This window comes from Nicotiana tabacum, chromosome 20 (genome assembly GCF_000715075.1).
Source record: "Nicotiana tabacum cultivar K326 chromosome 20, ASM71507v2, whole genome shotgun sequence".
Taxonomy (NCBI): Eukaryota; Viridiplantae; Streptophyta; class Magnoliopsida; order Solanales; family Solanaceae; genus Nicotiana; species Nicotiana tabacum.
The window spans coordinates 57,858,281-57,882,403 of NC_134099.1; the positions used below are offsets into that span (position 1 = coordinate 57,858,281).

At 41.0% G+C, this 24,123-nt stretch overlaps 1 protein-coding gene across 3 annotated transcripts in view; it reads right to left on the bottom strand.

Moving 5' to 3' along the window:
• The window catches only part of LOC107810581 (sugar transporter ERD6-like 8), a 105,449-nt gene that overhangs the window by 38,804 nt on the left and 42,522 nt on the right, over positions 1–24,123 (bottom strand). For all 3 annotated transcript variants that reach the window (XR_012703759.1, XM_075240846.1, XM_075240847.1), the window contains exons 6-7: positions 23,992–24,067; positions 23,833–23,897 (exon numbers count right to left, since the gene is read on the bottom strand). Coding sequence is in view for 2 of the 3 variants with exons in the window: in XM_075240846.1 (XP_075096947.1) it covers positions 23,833–23,897; positions 23,992–24,067 (141 nt within the window). In the remaining variant the exon portion in view is untranslated. The remainder of the gene's footprint in view (positions 1–23,832; positions 23,898–23,991; positions 24,068–24,123) is intronic.

Consider the following 24,123-nt stretch of genomic DNA (forward strand, 5'->3'; position numbering starts at 1 on the left):
AGTACCTTGCTCATTCAAGATGAAAGCACTCTTGCGCCTATGATAGTATCTGATATCTTCCGAGCTCTCACAGCCTACAAAGCCAGAGGGAACTTTTTTGAGGGGTGTAACTTGTTGCTACAAATATGGATGACTGAGCATCTCTACCACCGTTCCCAGCTCTTGAGTTATGGTTCCTCGAAGAAAACTTGCATAGAAGAGTTCTACACAAGAATCAAGGGGGCCAGTCTACCCGAGGGAGTTACGGCGTGGACATCCTTCTTTCGGACCCTCACCGCCAGCCAAATACAGTGGACACTAGGATGGTTGCCCGTTGACGAGGTCATCCATATGCCGGAAGCTAGGACCCACTTTCTATTGATGGGGCTCAAGAGCATTCAGCCTTACGCGCCATATTGGGTTTTGAGACAGCTATGGAGACAGCTCGAGAGATGCCAGACAGTGCCACAGGAGGAAGATCTTAGTGCTCAAGTAATTGAGATTAGCCTTGACGGATAGTTCCTTGAAGCAAGAGTCCGTCAGATCTGGAGTGAATGCCAATATTTAAAAGCAGATACTTGCGTGCAGGATAGTGGCGCCAAGATACCTTGCTTAGTATATGAGAGAACTTGAGCATGAAAGGCCGGCTAAAAGACCCCATCTCCAGGAATTCGTCAAGGCGTCGCAAAAACAGTGGGATTGGTTGGCTAAAGAGCACGAGTACAGGGTTACAATTGGCAAGTTGGAGAAGCACGTTATAGATTTGAAATTTGAGAAAGATTTGCATATCGCTACAGATGAGGGAGAAAAGAGAAAACTAGCTGAGGAAAACGAGATCCTCAAAGCTCAAATCCAGGAAATAAAAATAGCTACCAGAAACCCAAAGAGAAGCCGGGCTGATGAAAGGCTCATGAACGGTCTAAAGAAGAAAGTCCTCAAGTATCAAGAAGACCTGGAAAAATCTAAAGCTGGTCTGGCGAGAATCCAGGTGAAATGGATAAATAAGGCAGAAGAGCGAGCATGGTCTATGCAACAAATGAAGAGGGACTACGAAAGGAACATCGCTATATTGAGAGAAACAATATCCACTCTCAAAGAGAAGATCTTCAGACAAGCCCGAGATGCCAGAGCAGATAGGAAGCGCTACTATGATCTCATGGCCCGAATGGAGAAACAAATGAATGAGTTTCAGGATCAACTCCTTTACAACGCTCAAATGCTGGGGACGCGGAGTCAACAAATAGAGCGATTGCTTATGGAAAAGGACAGAATCATGGGAAGAATCAACGATATCGGGCACTATATCACCATAAAGTGCCTAGCTTGTGAGGATATGTCCCGTACCACCTTCTTTGCTTCAATAATGATTTATGTCCACCAGATCATGGACGATTTGAAAGATCTGCAAAGGGGCCTTGCACCAAAACCTGTGGTAAGGCCGAACGATGCCCCGCGGGCGCCAAAATTCAAAACTCTGAAACATTCATAGTTTGAGTTTATATTTTCCTTGTCTTCAGAGTCTGTTGTCCGTCGGAGTTTGTATTTCCTTTTTTGGCATAAAGTTGGTAGTCTGTATCAAGTTTGTCAATTTCCTTTCAAAAATGTTTTGCCTTGTAATAAGACGTTTTGCTAGTAAAGGTTGAAAAATCCAAAAATGGTGTCTTTATTCTCCGGACTTGTGGCAGAACTACGCGCGGTCTGATTCATGCGGGGACATGATACGTAGGAAAAGAAAAAGAGAAAGGCAAAGTGAATAAAAGAAAGGAAAAGAAAGAAATAAAAAGAGAGATAAAGAAAGTTTCAGAAACACTTAAACGAGGCACAAACAAAGTAAGCTGGAATGACGCATGCGGTCGAAGCAAAGACATGTTAGAAATGGTTAAATTGCCTAGGAACATTTCATCCCCCAACGTGAAATTGCAATATGTGTTAAACTCTAACGCTAACAAGTTTGTTGTTTCCAGAGATTTCGAACCAGTTAGTTTGTTAGAACGTTCTAGCAGATTACCATTACCAAACAAGATCCAAAGGGCCCATACTAAAAAGCATGACTAGTTCATACCAAAGTGTCGAGGATGCAAGGACGGAGAATCAACTGTTGAAGGAGGAAATGGATAAAATGAGACAGGAGATGAAAGAAATGCAGCTGGCCTTAGCTAGGGTACAAAAAGTGTCTGACCCTCCCGTTACTCCCACTCTCCCACCAGGACACATGCCGGAATAACCTCCCCCCGGACCTTCGACAAGCTCCCCTAGTCACCAATACTATCAGGGAAGAAATGACTATGATCCCCAAGCTTCACAACCCAATCAAAACCCTCCTCCACCAAATGTTCCTGTTTTCGTGGCACCCCCACCAGCCACGCTGCAAAGATCATCCAGCGAGCCGTTGTTTTAGGCTCACGATAACCAATATTACCCCCCTGAACCAACCTTCAAAGAACCCGAGCCTCATACTTATAATACTCACTTCGAGATCCCGGTAGAGACTGAAAAGCCGGCTAAGAGCCAGAGCAAGACAAAGTGCTTCGAAAGTTTAAAAGCCTGGAGCAGTCCTTCAGGAATATCCATGGGTTAGGCAACCAAGTCAGTGTGGCCTATAAAGATCTGTGCCCATTCCCCGATATTCAATTGTCGGTAGGGTTCAAGATGCCAAAGTTTGATCTATACGAGGGGCACAATGATCCAATGGCACATCTGCGAGGTTTTTGCAGTAAGATGAGAGGGGTCGGGGGAAAAGACGAGCTGTTGATAGCTCATTTTGGTCAAAGTCTAAGCGGGTCTACACTGGAATGGTACACAAGACAGGATCCTAGCAGGTGGTACACCTGGGACGATTTGGCACAAGCCGTTGCAGGCAACTTCCAGTACAACCTTGAGATCGTCCCTGACCGTCTCACATTGCTGAAACTTGAGAAGAAGCCCGGGGAAAGCTTTCGAGAATTTGGGTTCCGCTGGAGAGAGCAGGCGGCAAGAATTAATCCTCCGATGAGAGAGGGGGAGATGGTGGACTACTTTCTGCAGACTCTGAAGCCAACTTACTTCGGCCACCTGGTGACGTCAGTTGGCAAATCTTTCAACGAAGTAGTAAAAATGGGCGGTATGATTGAAGAGGGACTTAAGTACAACAAAATCTTGAGCTATTCGGCGATTAAAGCAACCACTCAGGCCATCCAGAGTGGCACGGGAGGTGCGCTCGGAAAGAAGAAAAGGGAAGATGTCGCAACAGTCGAGGCAGGTACTTGGTCCAGATCCAGAGGTCCCCCCCACTACCAACCTAGACCCCATCACTCAAATTACCCACACATTCCATACGGCCCTCCACAGCCCTACTACCCACCACAAGAGCCACATTTCTCTGTCCATCACGTCCAAACTTACACCCAGCCTCCGGCTCACCCGCAATGGCGTGCGCTGGCTCCCCAGAATACATATCCACCTCCACAAAATACATATCCACATCCACAAAACACATATCCACCTCCACAAAACATATATCCACCTCCACAAAACACATATCCACTACCAAGGGCCTATAGGAATCCTTCGGGACCAGGTTTCCGTGGGAATCAGACTTCAGGAATGAAAGGGTGCAGAGGCAGAGAACATTCACTCCGCTGGGAGAAACCTATACTACACTGTTCCACAAATTGAGGCAGTTAGGCTTATTGAGTCCTATGGAACCCAAATTGTCAAATCCCCTTCCCAAAAATCTGGACCACTCGGTAAGCTGTGAATATTGTTCGGGGGCTCCCGGGCATGATACTGAGAAGTGTTGGAAGTTGAAAACTATCGTACAAGATCTTATTGACACAAATAGGATCGAGGTCCAGGAGCCAGAGGCACCTAACATCAATCAGAACCCGTTGCCGGCACACCATTAAGCCCACATAACCGAACTAGTGCACGAAGGAGGGGAGCTCAAGAAGCCCTCACAAATGGTAATAATGATCCGTGCAGTCCAAAAGAAAAGTCGATCAGTGGAAAAGCGGTAGTACAGTCGAAAAGGGTAGAAGGCTAGCCAGTGGTGGTGATGGGGAAGAGTTCGTCTGATGTTGCCATGAATCCAGAGACGGTCAAAATAACGGTGCAAGGGATGTCAAGCAAGCCAGTAGCCGTGAAGGGGGCATGCGTAGGACTAGTTGTTATCAGGCCAGTAATGCAGTTGCCGATAATCAGCGAGAAAGCTGTGCCATGGAGCTACAGTCAAGTAATGGTAATGCATAAGGGGAAGGAAGTTATGGAGGAAATATGTGAGGCACAGGGGTTAACTCGTTCGAGAAGGTGTTTTGCTCCCGCAGAGTTAAGAAAGGCCAATCCAGTAGCGACAAAGAATCCAGTTACCAAGGAAGAGGCGGAAGAATTTTTTAAAAAAATGAAGGCGCAAGATTACTCCATTGTGGAGCAGTTGAGGAAGACCCCGGCACAGATCTCATTGTTATCGTTGTTGATCCATTCAGACGAGCACCACCGGATATTGATGAAAATTCTGAACGAAGCCCATGTTCCGGATAAGATCTCTGTGAACCATCTGGAGAAAATAGCAAACAAGATTTTCGAGGTCAACAGGGTCACTTTTTCAAACGACGAGTTGCCCGTGGAGGGTACAGAACATAATAGAGCCCTTTATTTGACCGTGAAGTGCGAAGACTCGGTAGTCACTCGAGTACTGATTGATAATGGGTCCAGTGCCAATATCTGTCCTTTGACCACATTGAACAAACTGAAGGTCGATGGTGACAGGATTCACAAGAACAACATCTATGTTCGAGGGTTTGATGGTGGTGGTACAGACACAGTGGGTGACATCATACTTGAATTAACAATTGGTCCAGTCGAGTTCACCACGGAGTTTCAAGTGTTAGACGTGGCAGTGTCATATAATCTTCTGTTGGGGCGACCCTGGATCCACGCCGCCAAAGCAGTGCCTTCTACATTACATCAGATGGTCAAATTCGAGTGGGATAGGCAAGAGATCGTAGTACATGGGGAAGATAATGCAAGCGCCATAAGTGATGCCATCGTACCCTTCATAGAGACTGATGATGATAAGGGACCATGGGTTTACCAGGTTTTCGATACGGTTTTAGTGGACAAAGTTCCCGAAGGTGAAAGCATCCCACTTCCCAAAATAGCAGCTGCAACTATCATGGTAGCCTCGGAGATGTTGAAGAACGGGTTTGTGCCAGGCAAAGGTTTAGGGGCTGATCTTCAGGGTATTGTTCAGCCGGTTTCTTTGCCCAAAAATCTGGATACCTTTGGGTTGGGGTTCAAGCCTACAGCGACGGATGTGAGACGAGCCCGCAAGTTGAAGAAAAGAGTCTGGGTCCTTCCCAAGCCAATCCCGCGCCTATCCAGATCATTTGTCAGAGCAGGTATCAGAAAGTTGTCGGTCCCGAAAGTTCTCGGACCACTGATTGGGCCAGATGGAGATTTGAATGAGGGCTTTGAAAGGCTGTTCGTCGATGTCAACATGATAGAAGCTGGAGAAGGGTCCAGTAGGTTAGATGTACAGTTTGTGGGGCCTAGGGAAAATATCAACAATTGGATGGCTACTCCCCTTCCTACCCGGAGGGAGTCTTGGTAGTGGGCTCAGATTTTTCTTTCTTGTTTTTTTGGATTATTCCAGGGTTGTAATCCAGTTTTGTTTTGTATTTAGCAAAGTGTGAAACTCTATTATCCCGTATTTTAAAAAAAAGTGAAAGCTTTTCTCTTCTTATTTTGTTTTAATTTTGTTTTCTTCTTTTCTCTTTCTGAACAGTTCTCTTTATATTGGTTCTAATGACATGGCATGTATAATGGATCTTCAACCTAGTCTAAAAAATCAATATGATTCCGAACTAATTGTACAAGAGGTCGATTATGATGATGAATTGGAATACGATGAGGATGAAGCCTTCGAAGAGATAAACAGAGAGTTAAGCCAGTTTGAAGAGAAATCCAAGCCCAACTTAAATGACACAGAAGCCATCAATTTAGGGGATGCAGATGATATCAGGGAAACTAAAATAAGCATCTACATTGCACCGAATATCAGGGAAGAACTAATCAAAGCACTTATTGAGTTCAAAGACGTTTTTGCATGGTCGTATGATGACATGCCGGGGTTAAGCACGGATTTAGTGGTTCATAAATTGCCCATTAACCCGGCATTCCCTCCCATCAAGCAGAAATTGAGGAAGTTCAAAACAGACATGAGTGTGAAGAATAAAGAGGAAGTAACCAAACAGCTGCAAGCAAAGGTTATTCGGGTCACTCTATATCCTGATTGGTTGGCTAATGTGGTGCCAGTGCCGAAGAAAGATGGGAAGATCAGGGTGTGTGTCGATTACCGCAATCTGAACAGGGCAAGACCAAAGGATAACTTTCCATTACCCAACATCCATATCTTGATCGATAATTGTGCCGGATGTGAGATCGGGTCTTTTGTGGATTGCTATGCTGGGTATCATCAGATTCTGATGGATGAAGAAGATGCGAAAAAGACGGCTTTCATTATGCCATGAGGGACATATTGCTACCGGGTAATGCCATTTGGTTTGAAGAATGCTGGGGAAACGTATATGAGAGCAATGACTACTGTGTTTCATGACATGATACACAAAGAGATTGAGGTATACGTGGACGATGTGATCATAAAATCCAAGCATCAGGAAGACCACGTAGCAGACCTAAGGAAGTTTTTCCAAAGACTTCGAAGGTACGATATTAAGCTCAACCCGGCCAAATGTGCATTTGGTGTTCCACCTGGAAAGCTGTTGGGATTCATCATCAGTCGGCGCGGCATTGAGTTGGACCCATCAAAGATCAAATCCATCCAAGATTTTCCACCGCCGAAGAACAAGAGAGAAGTAATGAGTCTGTTGGGAAGGTTGAATTATATCAGCAGGTTTATTGCTCAACTCACAACAACTTGTGAACCCATTTTTTGGCTACTGAAGAAAGATGCTGCGGTAGAATGGACGGCAGAATATCAGGAAGCATTTGACCAAATCAAAGGATATTTATTAAATCCACCTGTGTTGGTTCTACCTGAGCCGGGAAGACCGTTAATTCTTTATCTAACGGTCCTGGAGAATTCGTTTGGTTGCGTACTGGGGCAACACAACATTACAGGAAGGAAGGAGCAAGCCATCTATTATCTCAGCAAGAAGTTTACAGGCTATGAGGTTAAGTACACTCAACTCGAGAAGACATGTTGCGCCCTAACTTGGGTGGCCCAGAAATTGAAGCATTATCTGTCATCATATACTACTTATCTCATTTCACGCTTGGATCCACTGAAGTATATTTTCCAGAAGCCTATGCCCACAAGGAGATTGGTGAAATGGCAGATATTACTCACAGAATTCGACATCGTCTATGTGATGAGGACGGCCATGAAGGCCCAAGCATTGGCTGATCACTAGGCTGAGAATCCTGTTGATGAAGAATACGAGCCCTTGAGGATGTATTTTCCTGATAAAGAAGTGATGCATATAGATGAGTTGGAAATGACCAAGCAACCAGGATGGAAGCTTTTTTTCGATGGATCCGCAAATGCGAAGGGAGTTGGAATAAGAGCGGTACTTATTTCTGAAATAGGACATCATTATCATGTTACGGCTCAGTTGCGTTTCTATTGTACCAACAACATGGCTGAGTATGAGGCATGCATTTTGGGTCTACGGCTAGCTGCAGACATGGATGTCCAGGACGTCTTGGTCTTGGGAGACTCGGACCTCCTGGTGCATCAGATTCAGGGTGAATGGGAAACAAGGGATTTGAAGCTCATACCATATCGACAATGTTTGCACGATCTGAGCAAGCGATTTCGATCAGTGGAGTTCAGACACATCCCAAGAGTTCATAATGAGATTGCCGATGCTTTGGCCACCTTAGCATCAATGTTGCACCACCCAGACAAAATTCATGTTGACCCATTGCATATTCAGGTTCGTGATCAACATGCTTATTGCAACATGTTAGAGGAAGAACTGGATAGCGAACCATGGTTCTATGATGTCAAGAAATACCTCAGGATGGGGATATACCCGGAGCAGGCCACCAGAGATCAAAAGAGAGCCATTCGGCGACTGGCAAATGGATTTTTCCTCAGTGGAGGAGTGTTGTACAAAAAAACACCAGATTTGGGATTGCTGAGATGTGTAGATGCTAGTCAAGCCACGACAGTTATGACAGAGGTACATGCTGGAGTTTGCGGGCCACATATGAGCGGATATGTATTGGCGAAAAAGATTCTTTGAGCAGGGTATTATTGGCTCGCTATGGAGCGTGATTGTATCAGTTTCATGCGGAAATGCCATCAGTGTCAGATACACGGAGATCTGATTCATTCTCCGCCGACAGAATTGCATACAATGTCAGCACCATGGCCATTTGTTACCTGGGGCATGGATATCATTGGACCAATTGAGCCAGCAGCATCCAACGGGCATAGGTTCATCCTGGTAGCCATTGATTATTTCACCAAATGGGCTTTCAAGTCTGTGACCAAGAAAGTAGTGGTCGATTTTGTTCACTCAAATGTCATCTGTCGATTTGGAATCCCAAGGGTGATCATCACGGATAATGGTGCTAATCTTAACAGCAATTTGATGAAAGAGGTATGTCAACAGTTTAAGATTACACACCGCAATTCCACCCCATATCGTCCCAAGGCAAATGGAGCAGTTGAGGCAGCCAACAAAAACATAAAGAAGATACTTCGGAAGATGGTAGAAGGTTCGAGGCAATGGCATGAAAAATTACCATTTGCATTGTTGGGTTATCACACTACTGTCCGTACTTCAGTAGGGGCAACTCCTTATTTGTTGGTATATGGAACTGAAGCAGTAATACCGACAGAAGTTGAAATCCTGTCCCTTCGGATTGTCGCTGAAGCTGAGATTGATGATGATGAGTGGGTCAAAACTCGTCTGGAGCAGTTGAACTTGATTGATGAAAAAAGATTGGCAGTTGTGTGTCATGGCCAATTATATCAAAGGAGAATGGCAAGAGCATACACCAAAAAGGTGCGTCCCGGAAGTTTGAAGTGGGCCAGCAAGTGCTGAAACGCATCCTCCCACATCAGGCTGAGGCAAAGGGCAAGTTCGCCCCGAATTGGCAAGAGCCATTCATTGTAACCAGAGTGTTGTCCAATGGCACTTTATGTTTAACAGATATCGAAGGGAAATGCGTCGACATGGCTATCAATTCTGACGCAGTTAAGAGATATTATGTATGATTTCTTTTAATTGTAATTGTTATTTGTTTGCATTTGGCATGGTATCGGAGAATGAAATGACGGAGGCAATTTGTTCTTCCATCCAAACACTTCAACCTTTGCTTCCCCTTTTGAGCCTTATTTATTCTTTCATACCCCTCTTTTGGAATCAGTAATGGAAATAAAAGAAAAAAAGAAGAGAAAAATAATGATAATAAAGACAAAAGAAAAGTCACAAGAAAAACAAAGGAATTGGGAACTACGTTTGACCTGATTCCTCAAAAAGGATACGTAGGCGCCTCACGGCTCGGTCATAGTGTAACAAAAAATAAAAATCCCCAAGCAAGAAACTGGGGCAGAAGTTATGTTTGTAATTTTAGGAAGGAAGTTGGATTCCAAGAGTTGTACTGTTTTACCCATCAAAATTATTTTGAACCTTTTGATACCCCTTTTCTTTTAGCCATACATAAAAACCCATATTGATGTCCAAAAAAGACCTCACGATCAGTATCCGAGAAGTGCCAAGTCATGCAAATGGAAGTCGGGAATAACACTCTGATCCCCAGCAGAGGAGAGGATCATAAGCTGGAAATGAATTGATAACCGAAAGAATCCCCAGTAGAGAGAGTCATATCGGTAACACTCCAATCCCCAGCTGAAAAAAAAAATGAAAGAGTCTTATCGGTGAAAACCTCCACAGGCGCCATAAAGCGGCAGAAGCTGAGAGGAATAAAACGAGAGAGTCTTATCGGTGAAAACCTTCACAGGCACCATAAGGCGACGGGAGTTAAGGGAAATGAGAGAGTCTTATAAGTGAAAACCCCTCAAAGGGCACTATGAGGCGACAAGGGGTCAAAAGAGGCAAACAAGATAAGATTGACGGAAAGGATCCGTCGAGGCATCAAGCAGTCCAAAGATGTTGAGTCGACAAAAGAATTGGGCACTTACATATCCCCAACAAAGTAATGCCATCAGAAAGATGGATTGATATAAATAGACTGGGTTGGTTAATCCAAAATGCACGACGTGATCATTGGGATCGGTTGTACCATTCAGAAAACTATTCTTCTCTTATTTTCTTGAATTCATCATTTTTTTATTTTTAAAGACTTTATCTCCCCAGCAGTTTGTTTTTGAAAAGGATTTTTAGAGCTTATTACCAGTTGCCAAGATGGTGCAAAAACACAATGTGGATAGGACGGGCCAAAGATAATGCAATGGAACGAGAAAGACGTTCGTTGCAAAACCAAATGATGGATCGATCTAGGATTTCAGGGAGAGTATGGAGAAAAGTGGGAAGCAACAATTGGTGAATAAAGAATCGTCAATAAACAAGAGCATCCCTGGCAGATTATTGACCAAGTTCCAAGAGGGTCGGACAACACGGAGCAGGGAAAGAAGGGGGGGGGGGAAACCATCTCCAGCAGGAATATGATCGCCAGCAGGAATATCATCCCCAACAAATAATCTCATCCCCAGCAAGCTTTGGTGATGTAATAGAACATAAAGCTGGGAAAGAAGAAAGAGAAAACCATCCCCAGCAGGAGTGGCACGACCATTCACCACGTTTTAAACTAACAAAAGTTTTCTTCGATTTGAAGCAGGGATATGAAATGTTATAGATGATGAAAAGACATCATGATACAAGAAAGATTGTCAAACTGGGGCAGAAAATTTTCTTTCATTTTGAAAATTTTCTGGAAGTCCGGTACCCACTTGGGGAAGAAGCAAGATAACACAAGTTTGGGGAAAAATGGTATCCCCAGCAGTTTTTGGAAGAAGGCCAAACAAGTTTTAAAGGAAGCAATTTCGGAAGGAGGATAACACAAGTCTTAAGGGAAGTAGTTCCAGTGGAAGGAAAGCACCAGCTTTAAGGGAAGTAGTCTTTGAAGGAGGAAAATAACATATTTTTGAATAAAACACTGGTGTTATCCCCATCAGTTTTCAGAGGAATGAAACACCAGTTTTGAGGGAAGCAGTTCTGAAAGAAGATAATTTCAAGTTAGAAGGAAAATGGTCCAGGAGGCAGGAAGGAGCAACAACAATAAAACTCATTTTTTAAGAAGTTGTTGAAGTCAGGAACCCGCCTGGAGAATGGAGGTGTTATGTTTTTAAGAAATTGTTGAGGTCAGGAACCCGCCTGAAAAAGGAAGGTGTTATATTTTTTAAGTTGTAGTCGAAGTCAGGAGCCCGCCTGAAAAAAGGAGGTGTGCCGCCTGAAAAATAGAGGTGTTATATTTTTTAAGTTGTAGTCGAAGCCAGGAGCCCGCCTGGAGAATGAAGGTGTTATATTTTTAAGAAGTTGTTGAAGTCAGGAGCCCGCCTGGAGAATGGAGGTGTTATGTTTTTAAGAAATAGTCGAAGTCAGGAGCCCGCCTGAAAAATGGAGGTGTTATATTTTTGAGTTTTAGTCGAAGACAGGAGCCCGCCTATGGAACAGAGGAGTACATTTCAAAACGAAGTCAGGAGCCCGCCTGTAGAACAGAGGAATAAATTTCAAGTTTGAAGTTAGGAGTCCGCCTGTAGAACAGAGGACTACACTCAATTTCAAGTCAAGAGTCAGTACATCGGAGGGTTACAACAAAATATCCCCAGCATAAATTCCGTTGCAGAAATTAGAAGGAAGGCCCAAGAGAAAGTTTGAAGATAGATAAGATGTTGTAATCCCTAGTTTAGCCTCGCTTCTTGTCTTCTTTTAGCACGGTGTAATAAGGAGGTCAGAAAGCAGTAGTAACAGCATGCAGCAGTAGTAACAGCAAAATTACAGCTTCATGGTAGTCCCAGCTACCGAAACTTCCCGAACTACATTGACCTGATTCCCCTTTAGCCAAGGATATATAGGAAACCTTTGAAGCAGAGGTTCGGTCCAATCTTTCAAAAAAATGCTTCACACGGGGTAGCCGAACGGGCAAAAATCGCTCGTATCCGCTCACTTTATCTTTGCACGGAAACTCTTCGTGTTTCCGGACAAAGAGGGGCAGCTGTGAGCACGTGATTTTTGCCCTATGAGAACTACTCCAAAAGAAATCAAAAATAAAACAAATTTCCGTGCTGTACAATTTTTAGAATTTGCGTGGCATTTTTGGATAATTATTTGTATTTTTGTCTGTGAACGGTTATCCTGTTTTAATTAATTAAAATACAAAAAAAAACACGTTGCATGTGCACTTAGGATTTTTATTTTTACAATTAGGAATTAATTAACCATAGTTTGGTTTTAAAATAAAGAAAATCACAAAAAATACATATTTTTTGTATTTTTGGCATTTAATGTCCAAGTGCCCGATTTTGTTTGTAATTAATATTTTATTTTTGTGCGATATGTATTGTTAAAGGTCAATTAGTATTTTCTAAGTTAATTTTGTTTTTTTAAAATTTATTTAGGAATTTTGGTATTTAGGAATTAAAAGGAAAATGATAGAAAAAGAAGAAAAGAGTGAAAATCGGATTGAGCCATTATTTTTGGACAAAAAATCAGGCCCAAATCACCCATTTACCAGGTCCAGTTGGCTTGGCCAGAGACGTCTTAAAACGACGTCGTTTGGTCACTCTTAATCAAGGCCGTTGGATTAAATCGATCCAATGGCTGAGATTCAATCTCCCTTACCCGTTCCCAAATCCAACCAACCCCCCACTTAAACCAAACAGTACCGTTTCTCATTAATGAATTAATCCTAGCCATTGATCTCAATTGATCAAACGGCCAGGATTTAATTCCCTCCCCCGTATATAAGTCCAACCTCTCACCCCACACCCCCTAAGCCATACCCCCCGTTCCTATCTCGTCTCTCTCAGAGACCAAATAGATCCTCCGCCTCTTACCACCGTGCTCCGCCCACCGGAAATCGCCTTACGGCGATTTCGGTGGTCCAAACGACCCCATCTTTACACCACTGATTCCCCTCGACCTCCCCAATCAGAACCCCTAACCCTTATCTCTCGAATCCCAGCCGTTTGCTTTGAATATTAGATCGAAAATAAGGCCGGAACCCTAGTTCGTCCAATGACCCCCAATTTCACACCACAGCTCCGCCTTGACCTCTTCTCTCCAAATCCACCCTCCCCTTCCTTCGAATCTAGTCCCAGCCGCTCGAATATTGATTTTGAGCCAAGAACCCTAGCGCCGCCACAAGATCCCTTGGTGGCGGCGCCTAACCTAAACCCTCCCAAACTCACACCTTCTGACCACTAGCCCACCCTCGTCCCAAGTCCCGTACTAGTTTTGCTCGAATCAGAGCGGAGTTGGTCGAATCTCAAATGAAGGCAAACCCTAGAGGAACCAGCTTCAGGCTGTGTACGAAGTTAAGGGTTTGAGGTCCTAACCGTCTTTAGTCGAGTGTTCTCAGTCGAGAACACTCGATTAAAGTCCGTTTTTACCCCAAAAGGCTCAAGTCGGAGTTACGAGTAGAGCGAGTGAGAGATAGGTCTGAGTTCGGAGGTATTTCTTCTGTTTCTCTATTTTTTTTTCATGTTTTGTTGTTTGTTTGTTTAAGATGAGTTCAAATTCGTCTTTTATCAATTACTCTTTTCTTTCTCCAATCAGACCTTTTATTTGGTCCAATTTTATCATTGCTTCTGTTTGTTGTCGATTGTTATATATTATAATTTGTGTAATCAATTGAATAAGTGTCGTCGATTAGTCTGGTATGCTTGAATGTTAGATTAGCATGATAATAGTTTAATTTGTGGTTCATTCCAGTAGGTTTACCCTCCTGTTTCTTTTCTGTTCTAATTTTGTGTTGAAATAAGCCTGTTGGTATCATTTGTTTCAAATTGTTCCAATTTCCTTTTCTCATTATTATTTACCATGTTTTTTCATATGAGTTTAGTTCGTTTGTCGATTTCAGTACGTTTACAGTGATCATTCCTTCTGCCTAAGTTTGATTTAGAATTGTGAATGCAGTCAGTTAATCCCATGTATATATGCATCTTAGCAGCTTTGCATCAGTCTGCTATTTGATCTAATCTGAGTTCTAAGTTCAAACTGCTAGGGGAATTGAATTAAATTGGTTATAGCTGCTGTAATTTGCTGATTAATTAGGAATCAGTTTAGTTATCTGATTAAGGAGATTGGTTATAGCTGATGAGGTAAAAGGGATTGGGTAGGACAGTAATTTCCGGGGCTTTAGGAGGGTATTTTGGGATCAAAAAGGTTTGAAAGTAGTTTAAGTTGAATGGTCTGACATTAGGGTACTAAAATACCATTAAACTAATGAATTGTTTAAGTGCTAATGGGGAACAAAACATAATGGTAGGGGAAAGTTTAGAGGAAATGGATTAAGAAATAGGTGCCCATGCCTATTTGAATTTAAATAAAGAAAAGACAAGGGTAGTGGGGAACAAGTGAATTAAAAAGAGAACAAAACATGTAGTAGTGGTCGAGGAATATCATGGGCAGAAAATCTGATAGTTTCAAGGCAGAGAGGGCAGGCCTATTTTTGGGTTATAAATAGAGTCATTTTAGACAAATTGAGGGATTCTGAAAATCCAAAGGGGCTTTTGAATCTGAAAAAAGATCACTGTTTGAGAGTTTAAAAAGGGTTGGCTTTTGAAAAGACCACTCTTTCAAGAAGTCACACGTTTGAAAATCAATGAAAAAGGGTCCTAAAATCAGTCTAGGATAGATGTTAAGTCAGTTCTTGTTTCTTCTTTAGCTTGGGAGAATCAGTTTAAAAGGAAAAAAGGTTAGGCATTCATGGAGTTTGTTACTGTGTCATTGGGGTCCAGAGTTGTTGTTGATTTGATTTTGAGTAAGCTGGGTCTGTTGTAGCTGTTTGGTTTCCTTCCTGAAGTTGAAACTAGTGTGTTGTCTAGTTAAAGTTGACTCTTGGACTGCTTTCTGCTACTCTTTTGGTTTGAAGTTGGTTTCAAGTTAGGTTTATTTTGGGTGATGTTATTGCTGTGTTGGTTTGTTTGTGTTGTTGTTTGGTATAGCTGGGGAATTTTTAACTGGTTTTCCTGAGTTGCTGTTGAATATCTGTTACTGTTGCTGTTGTGTTGTGCTATCTGTTGTGCTGGATCACTCCTTCTTCTTCTCCATTGTATTCCCTATCCAGGTACACATTCTAAAAACCTGTGTTGATGTAAGCTCGAATTTGAAGTTGAAGTTGAGATGAAATGGAAATGCAGCTGTTAGTTCTATTTGACATGACTGTATAAATAAACTGAAACTGTTTCTTTATTAGCTAGATTATCACTCGATATGTCTTGAATGTATATAAGTCTGTGATCTCGAGCAATGGTTGTATTTAGTTTTATGTTAGGTTAATAGGATAGTTAGATTAATTTCAGTTTTGGTAATTTGTTTCGTGAAGTCATTTGAAAGCGATTCACATTGCAATAAACCTTTAGTAATGGTCGTCATGTGTTTTGTACTAAAATAGGACTTTTTATTTGCTACATCATGGCATGTTAAAATTAGCCCACAAAGAGTGTTGTGGTTATTTTATTCAAGTTGTTCCAAGTAGAACGACGTACTGCTTTCACTATAAAATCAGGATGCTTACCTAATGACATGCAAATGAATAAGTAAATGCTTGACTTCAGGGGCTCGATCCCTAAATCTCTCATACGCAGCTTGTCACGCTCCATTCGGTTTTGGGCTTGCCTCAAGGCCTACCTGTTGTTGTTCGTTCACAAGTAGAATTAGTTGTCCCATTTAATTTGGGCCTGATTTAAAGGTTTCAGTATATAGTTAACACAATATAAGTTTGGGGCTTTGAGTTAGGTAGCGGGTTCAAATTAAAAGGTCTGTCCTTTTGTTTGGACTCGAACTTGAACTCGAAGCCCGCTTTTATAATATTAACTAATTAGGACTTCTTCTCTTTTATTTTAGAGACGAACTTAATAGAAAATGTAGTCACTTTAGGATTGTCCTTTTAAAATAAACGAGATGAGCCTCGCCTAGTAAAACGCATAGATTGCGGGCCCTCACAAATGTATGTATTAATTACTTAGAACTCGGGATCGGCCGCTTAGCGAACTTTACAGCCTTTTTCCCAAAATAACCAAGCGTTAATCTCTTTAGGCACGTACTTTAAATACCATTACCTTCTCAAATTCGGGTGCACATTTATGTGACCCAAATCCAAATCTCAACGGAGTCGAAATGTGTCGCTAATCACGGGTACATTGATTGTGACGTGGTTCGAGATGCATTTCCACGACGTTGCAAATTATTTTAAAAATAATGAATGAGATGAGCCTCGACAAACAAAAGTACACAAGCTACGGGGCCCTCTATACGTGTTGGTAAAATTACTTAGATTTCGGATAGGCCGTTTAGCAAAATTTCATGGCTTTACCCAAAATAATAATACACTAGTCGCTTTAGGCGCGCCTTTAATAATATTACTTCCCTAAACTCGGGTGCGCATTTATGCGACCCAAATCCAAATCTCAACGATGTTAAAACGTGTCCAAAATCATGGGTGCATTGATGTGACGTGGTTCAAAACGTGTTTTAATAACGTTGCAATTCTCTTTTAAAATAATAATAATAATAATAATAAAAGCGGTAAAAAGTTAAAATTTGCACATAGGTTCAACATGTATTAAAATCAGATAAATAAGCCGAATATGACAGTTGAGCGACCGTGCTAGAACCACGGAACTCGGGAATGCCTAACACCTTCTCCCGGATCAACAAAATTCCTTATCCAGATTTCTGGTTCGCGGACTGTAATACAGAGTCAATATTCTCCTCGATTCGGGATTCAACTGGTGACTTGGGAAACCATAAATCTCCCAAGTGGAGACTCTGAATTAAATAATAAATCACATTTCAATTGTCCTTTAATTGGAAAAACTCCCCTAATCCCTCAGCGCCCCTGCGGGCGCGGGTAAAAAGGAGCTGTGACAATGGGTTTCGCCAAGAGGTGGGGAGAGATTATATGTTGACCAGACTAGCTGGGTCGCCTGCACTTACTAGGGATAATTTCTCACAGCTATTTCTAGATAAGTTCCTCCCTATCACACTAAGAGAGGATTACCACAGGCAGTTTGAGCGTCTCCAGCATGGCAGTATGACCGTTACTCAGTACAAGACCCGTTTTGTGGATCTAGCTCATCACGCCCTTGTCTTGCTTCCTACTGAGAGGGAGAGGAGGTTTACTAACAGACTCACTTACACTATCAGGCGAGAGATGTCCAAAGGAGACCGGAGGTGATATTTCCTTTCAGACGACTGCAAATGTTGCTAGGCGGATCAAGATGGTTCTTGCTCAAGAGAGGGGGCAGGGTTCTAATAAGAGACCACGTCATTTAGGTGGGTTCAGTGGTGTCTTGTCCGGAGACAAGGGTGCTATGTGCCTTTATAATTCTTTTCTTGTTCAATTATTTGCTTATCTTAATTAATTGAGGGGCTTTCAATTAATTGTGCCGATTTGGTGTGTATTGCATGAGAAAAAACATATTTAGGTTGTTGTTGAATGACATCACTCCTCGGTATTTGAGAGATTAATTCTTTGGGTTTAAAAGAAGGTTTTAAAATTACGAAACTTTAACGTGGTTAATGTGAGTTGTTAAAATAGCTTACTAGAGTAGTTCGAGAGAATACATCTAGTATAATATTGATAATAGGTGAATTTAACTATAATTAGGCCCTAAATAACCACCTTATTGTATAGTTTGGATGATAAAAGTGATAACAAAATGCTCTTATTAGTGTTTTTCATGCTTTACAGGTTATATGTGACCAGAGAAGGCTATGGAGTACTTTTGGGATCAAATATGGAGAAAAAGAGGTCGATCATAAAATTTCGTCAAGTAAACCACGCGAAACAGCTCAAGTCAGAACTGAAAGAGGACTGCCGCGGTTCCACCGCGACCGCGGCAGAAGGCAGTCACAGACAAATGAAGAACCTGAGAGGGTGTTTGGCCGCGGTTCCGGCGTAACCGCGGTGGAACCGCAGCAGGATGCGTAAATTTCAGGGACCAAAGTGCAAAATACGGGATTTTAAGCCCTAAACCCTATATTAAACCAAGGAAGCCGGCCAAGAAAAGGATTGGACATATTTTTGACATAGGTTTGACCTAAGGAGGCAGAGACACAATAGGAGCAAGGCTTGGGAATTCTTCTACAAGTTTTTTTCTTTCCTCTTCCTATTTTTCATTGTTGGTTATGACTTTTAGTATTGTAGTTTTACATACTATTATGAATAGCTAATTTGTTATCTAGAGTTTTGATAGAACCTTTTGTAGGATAAATTCTTGTTATGTTTTTATATAATTGAGCCGTAGTATAATCTCTATTTGTTCAACTATGTTCTTATTGTAGTTAATTGAAGAGCTCTCAATTAGCTGTGCCTATTTAGTATGCATAACTCGGGAGAGAGTGCATATTTAGGTAATTGTTGAACAACACCACTCCCAGAGTATATGAGGGATCAATAACCGAGGGTTTAAAGTCGGGATTAGGGATAACGAAGCCTTGGGTGCGATCTGAAGTGAGCTGTATCAAAAGCCAGCTAGCGTAGCTCGGGAGATTGCGTCTAGTAAATTGTCGTGATTACTCGGGAGAGATTTATGGTAATAAGAGTGCTCATGATCGGTAGAGAATACTTAGGCGAAATTATAGAAGACATAGCGGGAAGGATTCCGACAATTGGGGAAATCATAACTCTAGACCTCCTTAATCTTGTCTCTAACTCTTAGTATCTTTAGTTGTTAATTTATTATTTTAATTTGTTAATCAATTAGTTAAACACAAGAATCTAAATATCTATAAGTTAGGAACTGTTCAAGCTTGTCTTCTTGGTGATAGTGAACAGCTGTAGCTAAGCCTTAGTTCTCTGTGGGATTCGACTCCGGACTTGTAAACCGGATTATATTTGCAACGACCGCATTGTCCTTTTTATAAGGCATAGTTGGCGTGATTAAATTTTGGCGCCGTTGCCGGGGAACTAACGGTGTAGCTGTAGGTGTACATATTACTAGGTTTCAAGTTTGAACTTTTATTTTTATTTTTTTTGTATTTGATTTTTTTTTATTTTTTCTTTTACTTGTTGATTAAAAAAAAACATGGCATCATAGAATTATGAAAGTTTTGATGTTGGTAATTCTACTTTTAATCCTCCTTATGCATATTGTGATGAAAACCACCCTTGGCAAAATTATCAAAATATTTCCGAGAGCGAGTTTTGTGCACCAACTCAATCTTATGTGTAGAATGTGTGTGATATGTGTGGTTGTTAAGATGGTCACTTTCATGGTTGTGCCTATATTTCTTATCTTCCCCAACCCCTTATTATGATGATTCTATGTTTTCTTGTGAGGATAATAGGAACAAAGAACCCAGGTATGAGGACCTGAAAGAGATCGAGGATATGCTAAAGTGCCTTATGAAACAATATGATGAGATACAACTGCGGGTACAAAGGCAAGGGGCAACTATTCACAACTTGGAGGCTCAAGCGAATAAATTAATTGAACCTGGTAAAGCGCAACAAGTTGACATTGTGGATAGTAGCCAATATGAGCAAGAACGGGTTGTAGAACTTGCCATATTACTGGAGGATTTAAAAAAATACGAGGATGAGCTAGAGGAGGAGGCTAGAGTAGAACACCAACAATCAATCGAACTAGATTTTAAGGATGCCGATGTCGTAGAGGAGATACTAGAGTCAACCAAGGATATTGAGGATACATATTTAGTTGACTCTATTGTCATTAGTGTTGAGAATGTAGACTGTCCCAATGTTCATGTAGTTGAGCACATTGGTCCTCACTCTAAGCATTTTTCCACATTGTGTTTAGATGATGATATGAAAATAGAGTCGTCCGAGCCACTTGAGGAGTCAAGGAATGAGGAACAAAGTGCTTACATTCTGGAATTCTTCTTTCCAGAAAGTCGGGATTACACACCTCATCTAAAGGCCAAGAAGTGCAGAATACTACATTATTTTATTGGGCCAGTCAGATTCGTTCCACCGCCCCATGACCATAATCATAAGCTTGAATCAAAACTTGGGGTTCAATTCATAAGCTCGAGGTGGAGGCAAAAAGTGATCTGTGTCGTGCCGCGACGTTAAATCAAGCGCTTGTTGGGAGGCAACCTAACTTTATTGCTTTCTTCTATTTATTTTTTATTTTTTTAATTGTATTATTTTTGTAGTGTCAATTTTTTATTTTCTAGGAGCATAGAAAACAAAGGTATTGGAAGGATGCAACAGCAAACCAAATGGTTGGAACTAAGTTGAGGTACCCGCACAAAGGACCAAGCTTGGGAGAAGTCTGAGTACCCCATGAGCTGTTAATGCTTCGGCCTTTGGCCTACCAGGGAGTTTTTTTTACCCTCTTATTAGTATGGTGTGCATTGGGGACAATGCACAATTTTAAGTGTGGGGTGAGGAGATTGTCTGGGTGACTTTCTATGCTATTTTAGTTGTGTTAGTTTAATTGAATAATTTTTTTTTTAAATAGAAAAGATTGGACTTTTCCCGACGATGGATCTATTAGGCAATTTTCTTGAGGGATTTAAGTCTAAAGAAAAAGTACAAAAAGATTTTCTTTTGTTAGGTAGTGTAATAATTTCCCCTTGGTTTTTCTTTAAACCACAGTTCTTTTCCAAGGGTTTTATTTGAACCGGGTGTAGTTAGTTTTTTTGGGAGTAGGAGCCATTGTGTTGTTTTTTGAAGTGAAGCAATATCTCTTGACTTTGTTATGCCTTGAGAATAGTGAGTACTTTGGTTGTGACGCTTAGGCTCAGTTTTTGACTCTTGTAGAAGTACCTTAAATTATATGATCTTAACTTTGCTTAACTGCTTTGACTAGAGTGTTTTGATGATCCAATCTTGAGTGAGTCATGTGCCATGTGTGTGTAAGAATTTGTTATATTCTGTGCATTGCATTTGATGCCTAGAACTTGTCTCGTGTGTTTGCAAAGCGAAATAGTAGTTTTATTCAGTCTAGGAAGTGATATAGGCATTTCTTTGTTGAGACAAATATGTATATTTACCCACCTAATTGTTATGTATCGTAGTTAACCCCTTTGAGCCTGTAATCTTGTTTCTTTGGCAACCACATTACAAGCCTTACCCATTTGTTTGAATTAACCATCTATTGAACCATTGTAACCTCTCATGAGCACTTGAATTGTTTATGAACTTTGTAAAAGTTAAAGTGTGGGGTGGTTGGTTTGGCTTTTGAGTGGAACTAATGAAATAAGGAGAAAGGGTGCACTGATTTGAAAAGCAAGAGCCTCTTGAATTGAAAAAGAAAAAAATATATATTCTTTGATAGTGGTGACTCCTGATATAATTGGCCTTAAATAATTTGGGAGTTGATGTATATTGATGTGAAGGTGGAGTTTGGCTTGACATAAGTATGGGGTTTGAATGTTAAAGTATATGTATTAAAGTGCTTAGGGGGGTATAGTTACTCTTATATCTAAATGTATCATACCCGTCCCGTAGCCTACATTACAACCAAATAAAGTGCTAATTGATCCTAGATTGAATGAGCTCCATTAGTAGAGTAGTACACTACGGGAAAGCTTATGGTGCATCTTTTGTGGCATATGAATGTTATTTTTGAGAGTGAGTGAATTCTTTCTATCTTGAGTTCCTAAGTGTTCTTAAATTTTATTGTGTGGAACTACTCTCTTTTGTTATGTGAGGGCACTTGATTCATGAAGGAAAGGTAATGTCAGTGACCTCTATGTTAGAGTAAGTAGGTGAATTGTGAATAATGCGTGGTACTTATGAGTCAGAGGTGAAGATGTTACGCTATTGTGCTTAGTCTATTTTAAATACTCTTGGTGTGATGAGTTAGGAGAATTGTTTAAAAAGGTCGTGTCTATAAAAGAAGTGTGGTTTAACTTGCTCGAGGACGAGCAAAGGTTTAAGTGTGGGATGTTGATAATAGGTGAATTTAACTATAATTAGGCCCTAAATAACCACCTTCTTGTATAGTTTGGATGATAAAAGTGATAACAAAATGCTCTTATTAGTGTTTTTCATGCTTTGCAGGTTATATATGACCAGAGAAGGCTATGGAGTACTTTTGGGATCAAATATGGAGAAAAAGAGGTCGATCGTAAAATTCCGTCAAGTAAACCACGCGAAATAGCTCAAGTCAGAACTGAAAGAGGACTGACGCGGTTTCACCGCGACCGCGGCAGAAGGCAGTCGCGGACAAATGAAGAACCTGAGAGGGTGTTTGGCCGCGGTTCCGGCGTCACCGCGGTAGAACCGCGGCAGGATGCGTAAATTTCAGGGACCAAAGTGCAAAACACGGGATTTTAAGCCCTAAACCCGATATTAAACCAAGGAAGCCGGCCAAGAAAAGGAATTGGACATATATTTGACATAGATTTGACCTAAGGTGGCAGAGACACAATAGGAGCAAGGCTTGGGAATTCTTCTACAAGTTTTTTTCTTTCCTCTTCCTATTTTTCATTGTTGGTTATGACTTTTAGTATTGTAGTTTTACATACTATTATGAATAACTAATTTGTTATCTAGAGTTTTGATAGAACCTTTTGTAGGATAAATTCTTGTTATGTTTTTATATAATTGAACCGTAGTATAATTTCTATTTGTTCAACTACGTTCTTATTGTAGTTAATTGAAGAGCTCTCAATTAGCTGTGCCTATTTAGTATGCATAACTCGGGAGAGAGTGCATATTTAGGTAATTGTTGAACAACACCACTCCCAGAGTATATGAGGGATCAATAACCGAGGGTTTAAAGGCGGGATTAGGGATAACGAAGCCTTGGGTGCGATCTGAAGTGAGTTGTATCAAAAGCCAGCTAGCGTAGCTCGGGAGATTGCGTCTAGTAAATTGTCGTGATTACTCGGGAGAGATTTACGGTAATAAGAGTGCTCATGATCGGTAGAGAATACTTAGGCGAAATTATAGAAGACATAGCGGGAAGGATTCCGACAATTGGGGAAATCATAACTCTAGGCCTCCTTAATCTTGTCTCTAACTCTTAGTATCTTTAGTTGTTAATTTATTATTTTAATTTGTTAATCAATTAGTTAAACACAAGAATCTAAATATCTATAAGTTAGGAACTTGTTCAAGCTTGTCTTCTTGGTGATAGTGAACAGCTGTAGCTAAGCCTTAGTTCTATGTGGGATTCGACTCCGGACTTGTAAACCGAATTATATTTGCAACGACCACATTGTCCTTTTTATAAGGCATAGTTGGGCGTGATCAAATATCGTGATTGATCGACAGATGACTGCATTAAGTTGAGTGCTCAAAATCCATAGAGAATAATTAGCGAAGCTACAACTAACATAGCCAAAAAGAATTTGACAATTAGGGAAGCCTGGACCTCCTTAATCTTGAAAACAACTCTTCGTCTAATTTATTGCTAATTTCCCGCATTCTATTAGCTGAAAGTACTAGTTTAAATTGGAGATTATTATTTGATAATTCGGAAAGTTGATTCACTTGACTCTTGGAAATAGTGAAGATTGTAATAGATAAGTTAGTTTCCTGAAGATTTCGACTCCGGACTCTACGTTGAATTCTATTTGCAAGGATCATTTAGTCCTTTTTATAGGCATAATTTAGCATGATCACCTTGCCTAATAATAGTAGTAGTAGTAGGAAAACGCTTCAATTCTTTCTCCTATAAAAAGAAATAACAATGTAGAACGTTTTAAATGTAAACCGGCACAGAAAAAATATTACCAGCCATCTTGGAGACTCAGGGATGAAGAAGAGACCCAAAAACAGCAAGCCACATGGTACAACTCCTGAAAAATTATTAAGAAATTTAAGATTTTAAAAAAAAAAAAAAAAAAGGATAGTGCAAAGAGAATTGCAGATTATGGAGGATGATAGCATTACCTAGTAAAGCTAGAATCCTCCACCCGACGAAGGCACCAATCACGTAGACGGCGGATAAACCAATTACAATTGAGAGCTACCGATTGAGGAAAAGAAAAGAAGAAGAAACTTTAATTTAGTTATTACTCAGAT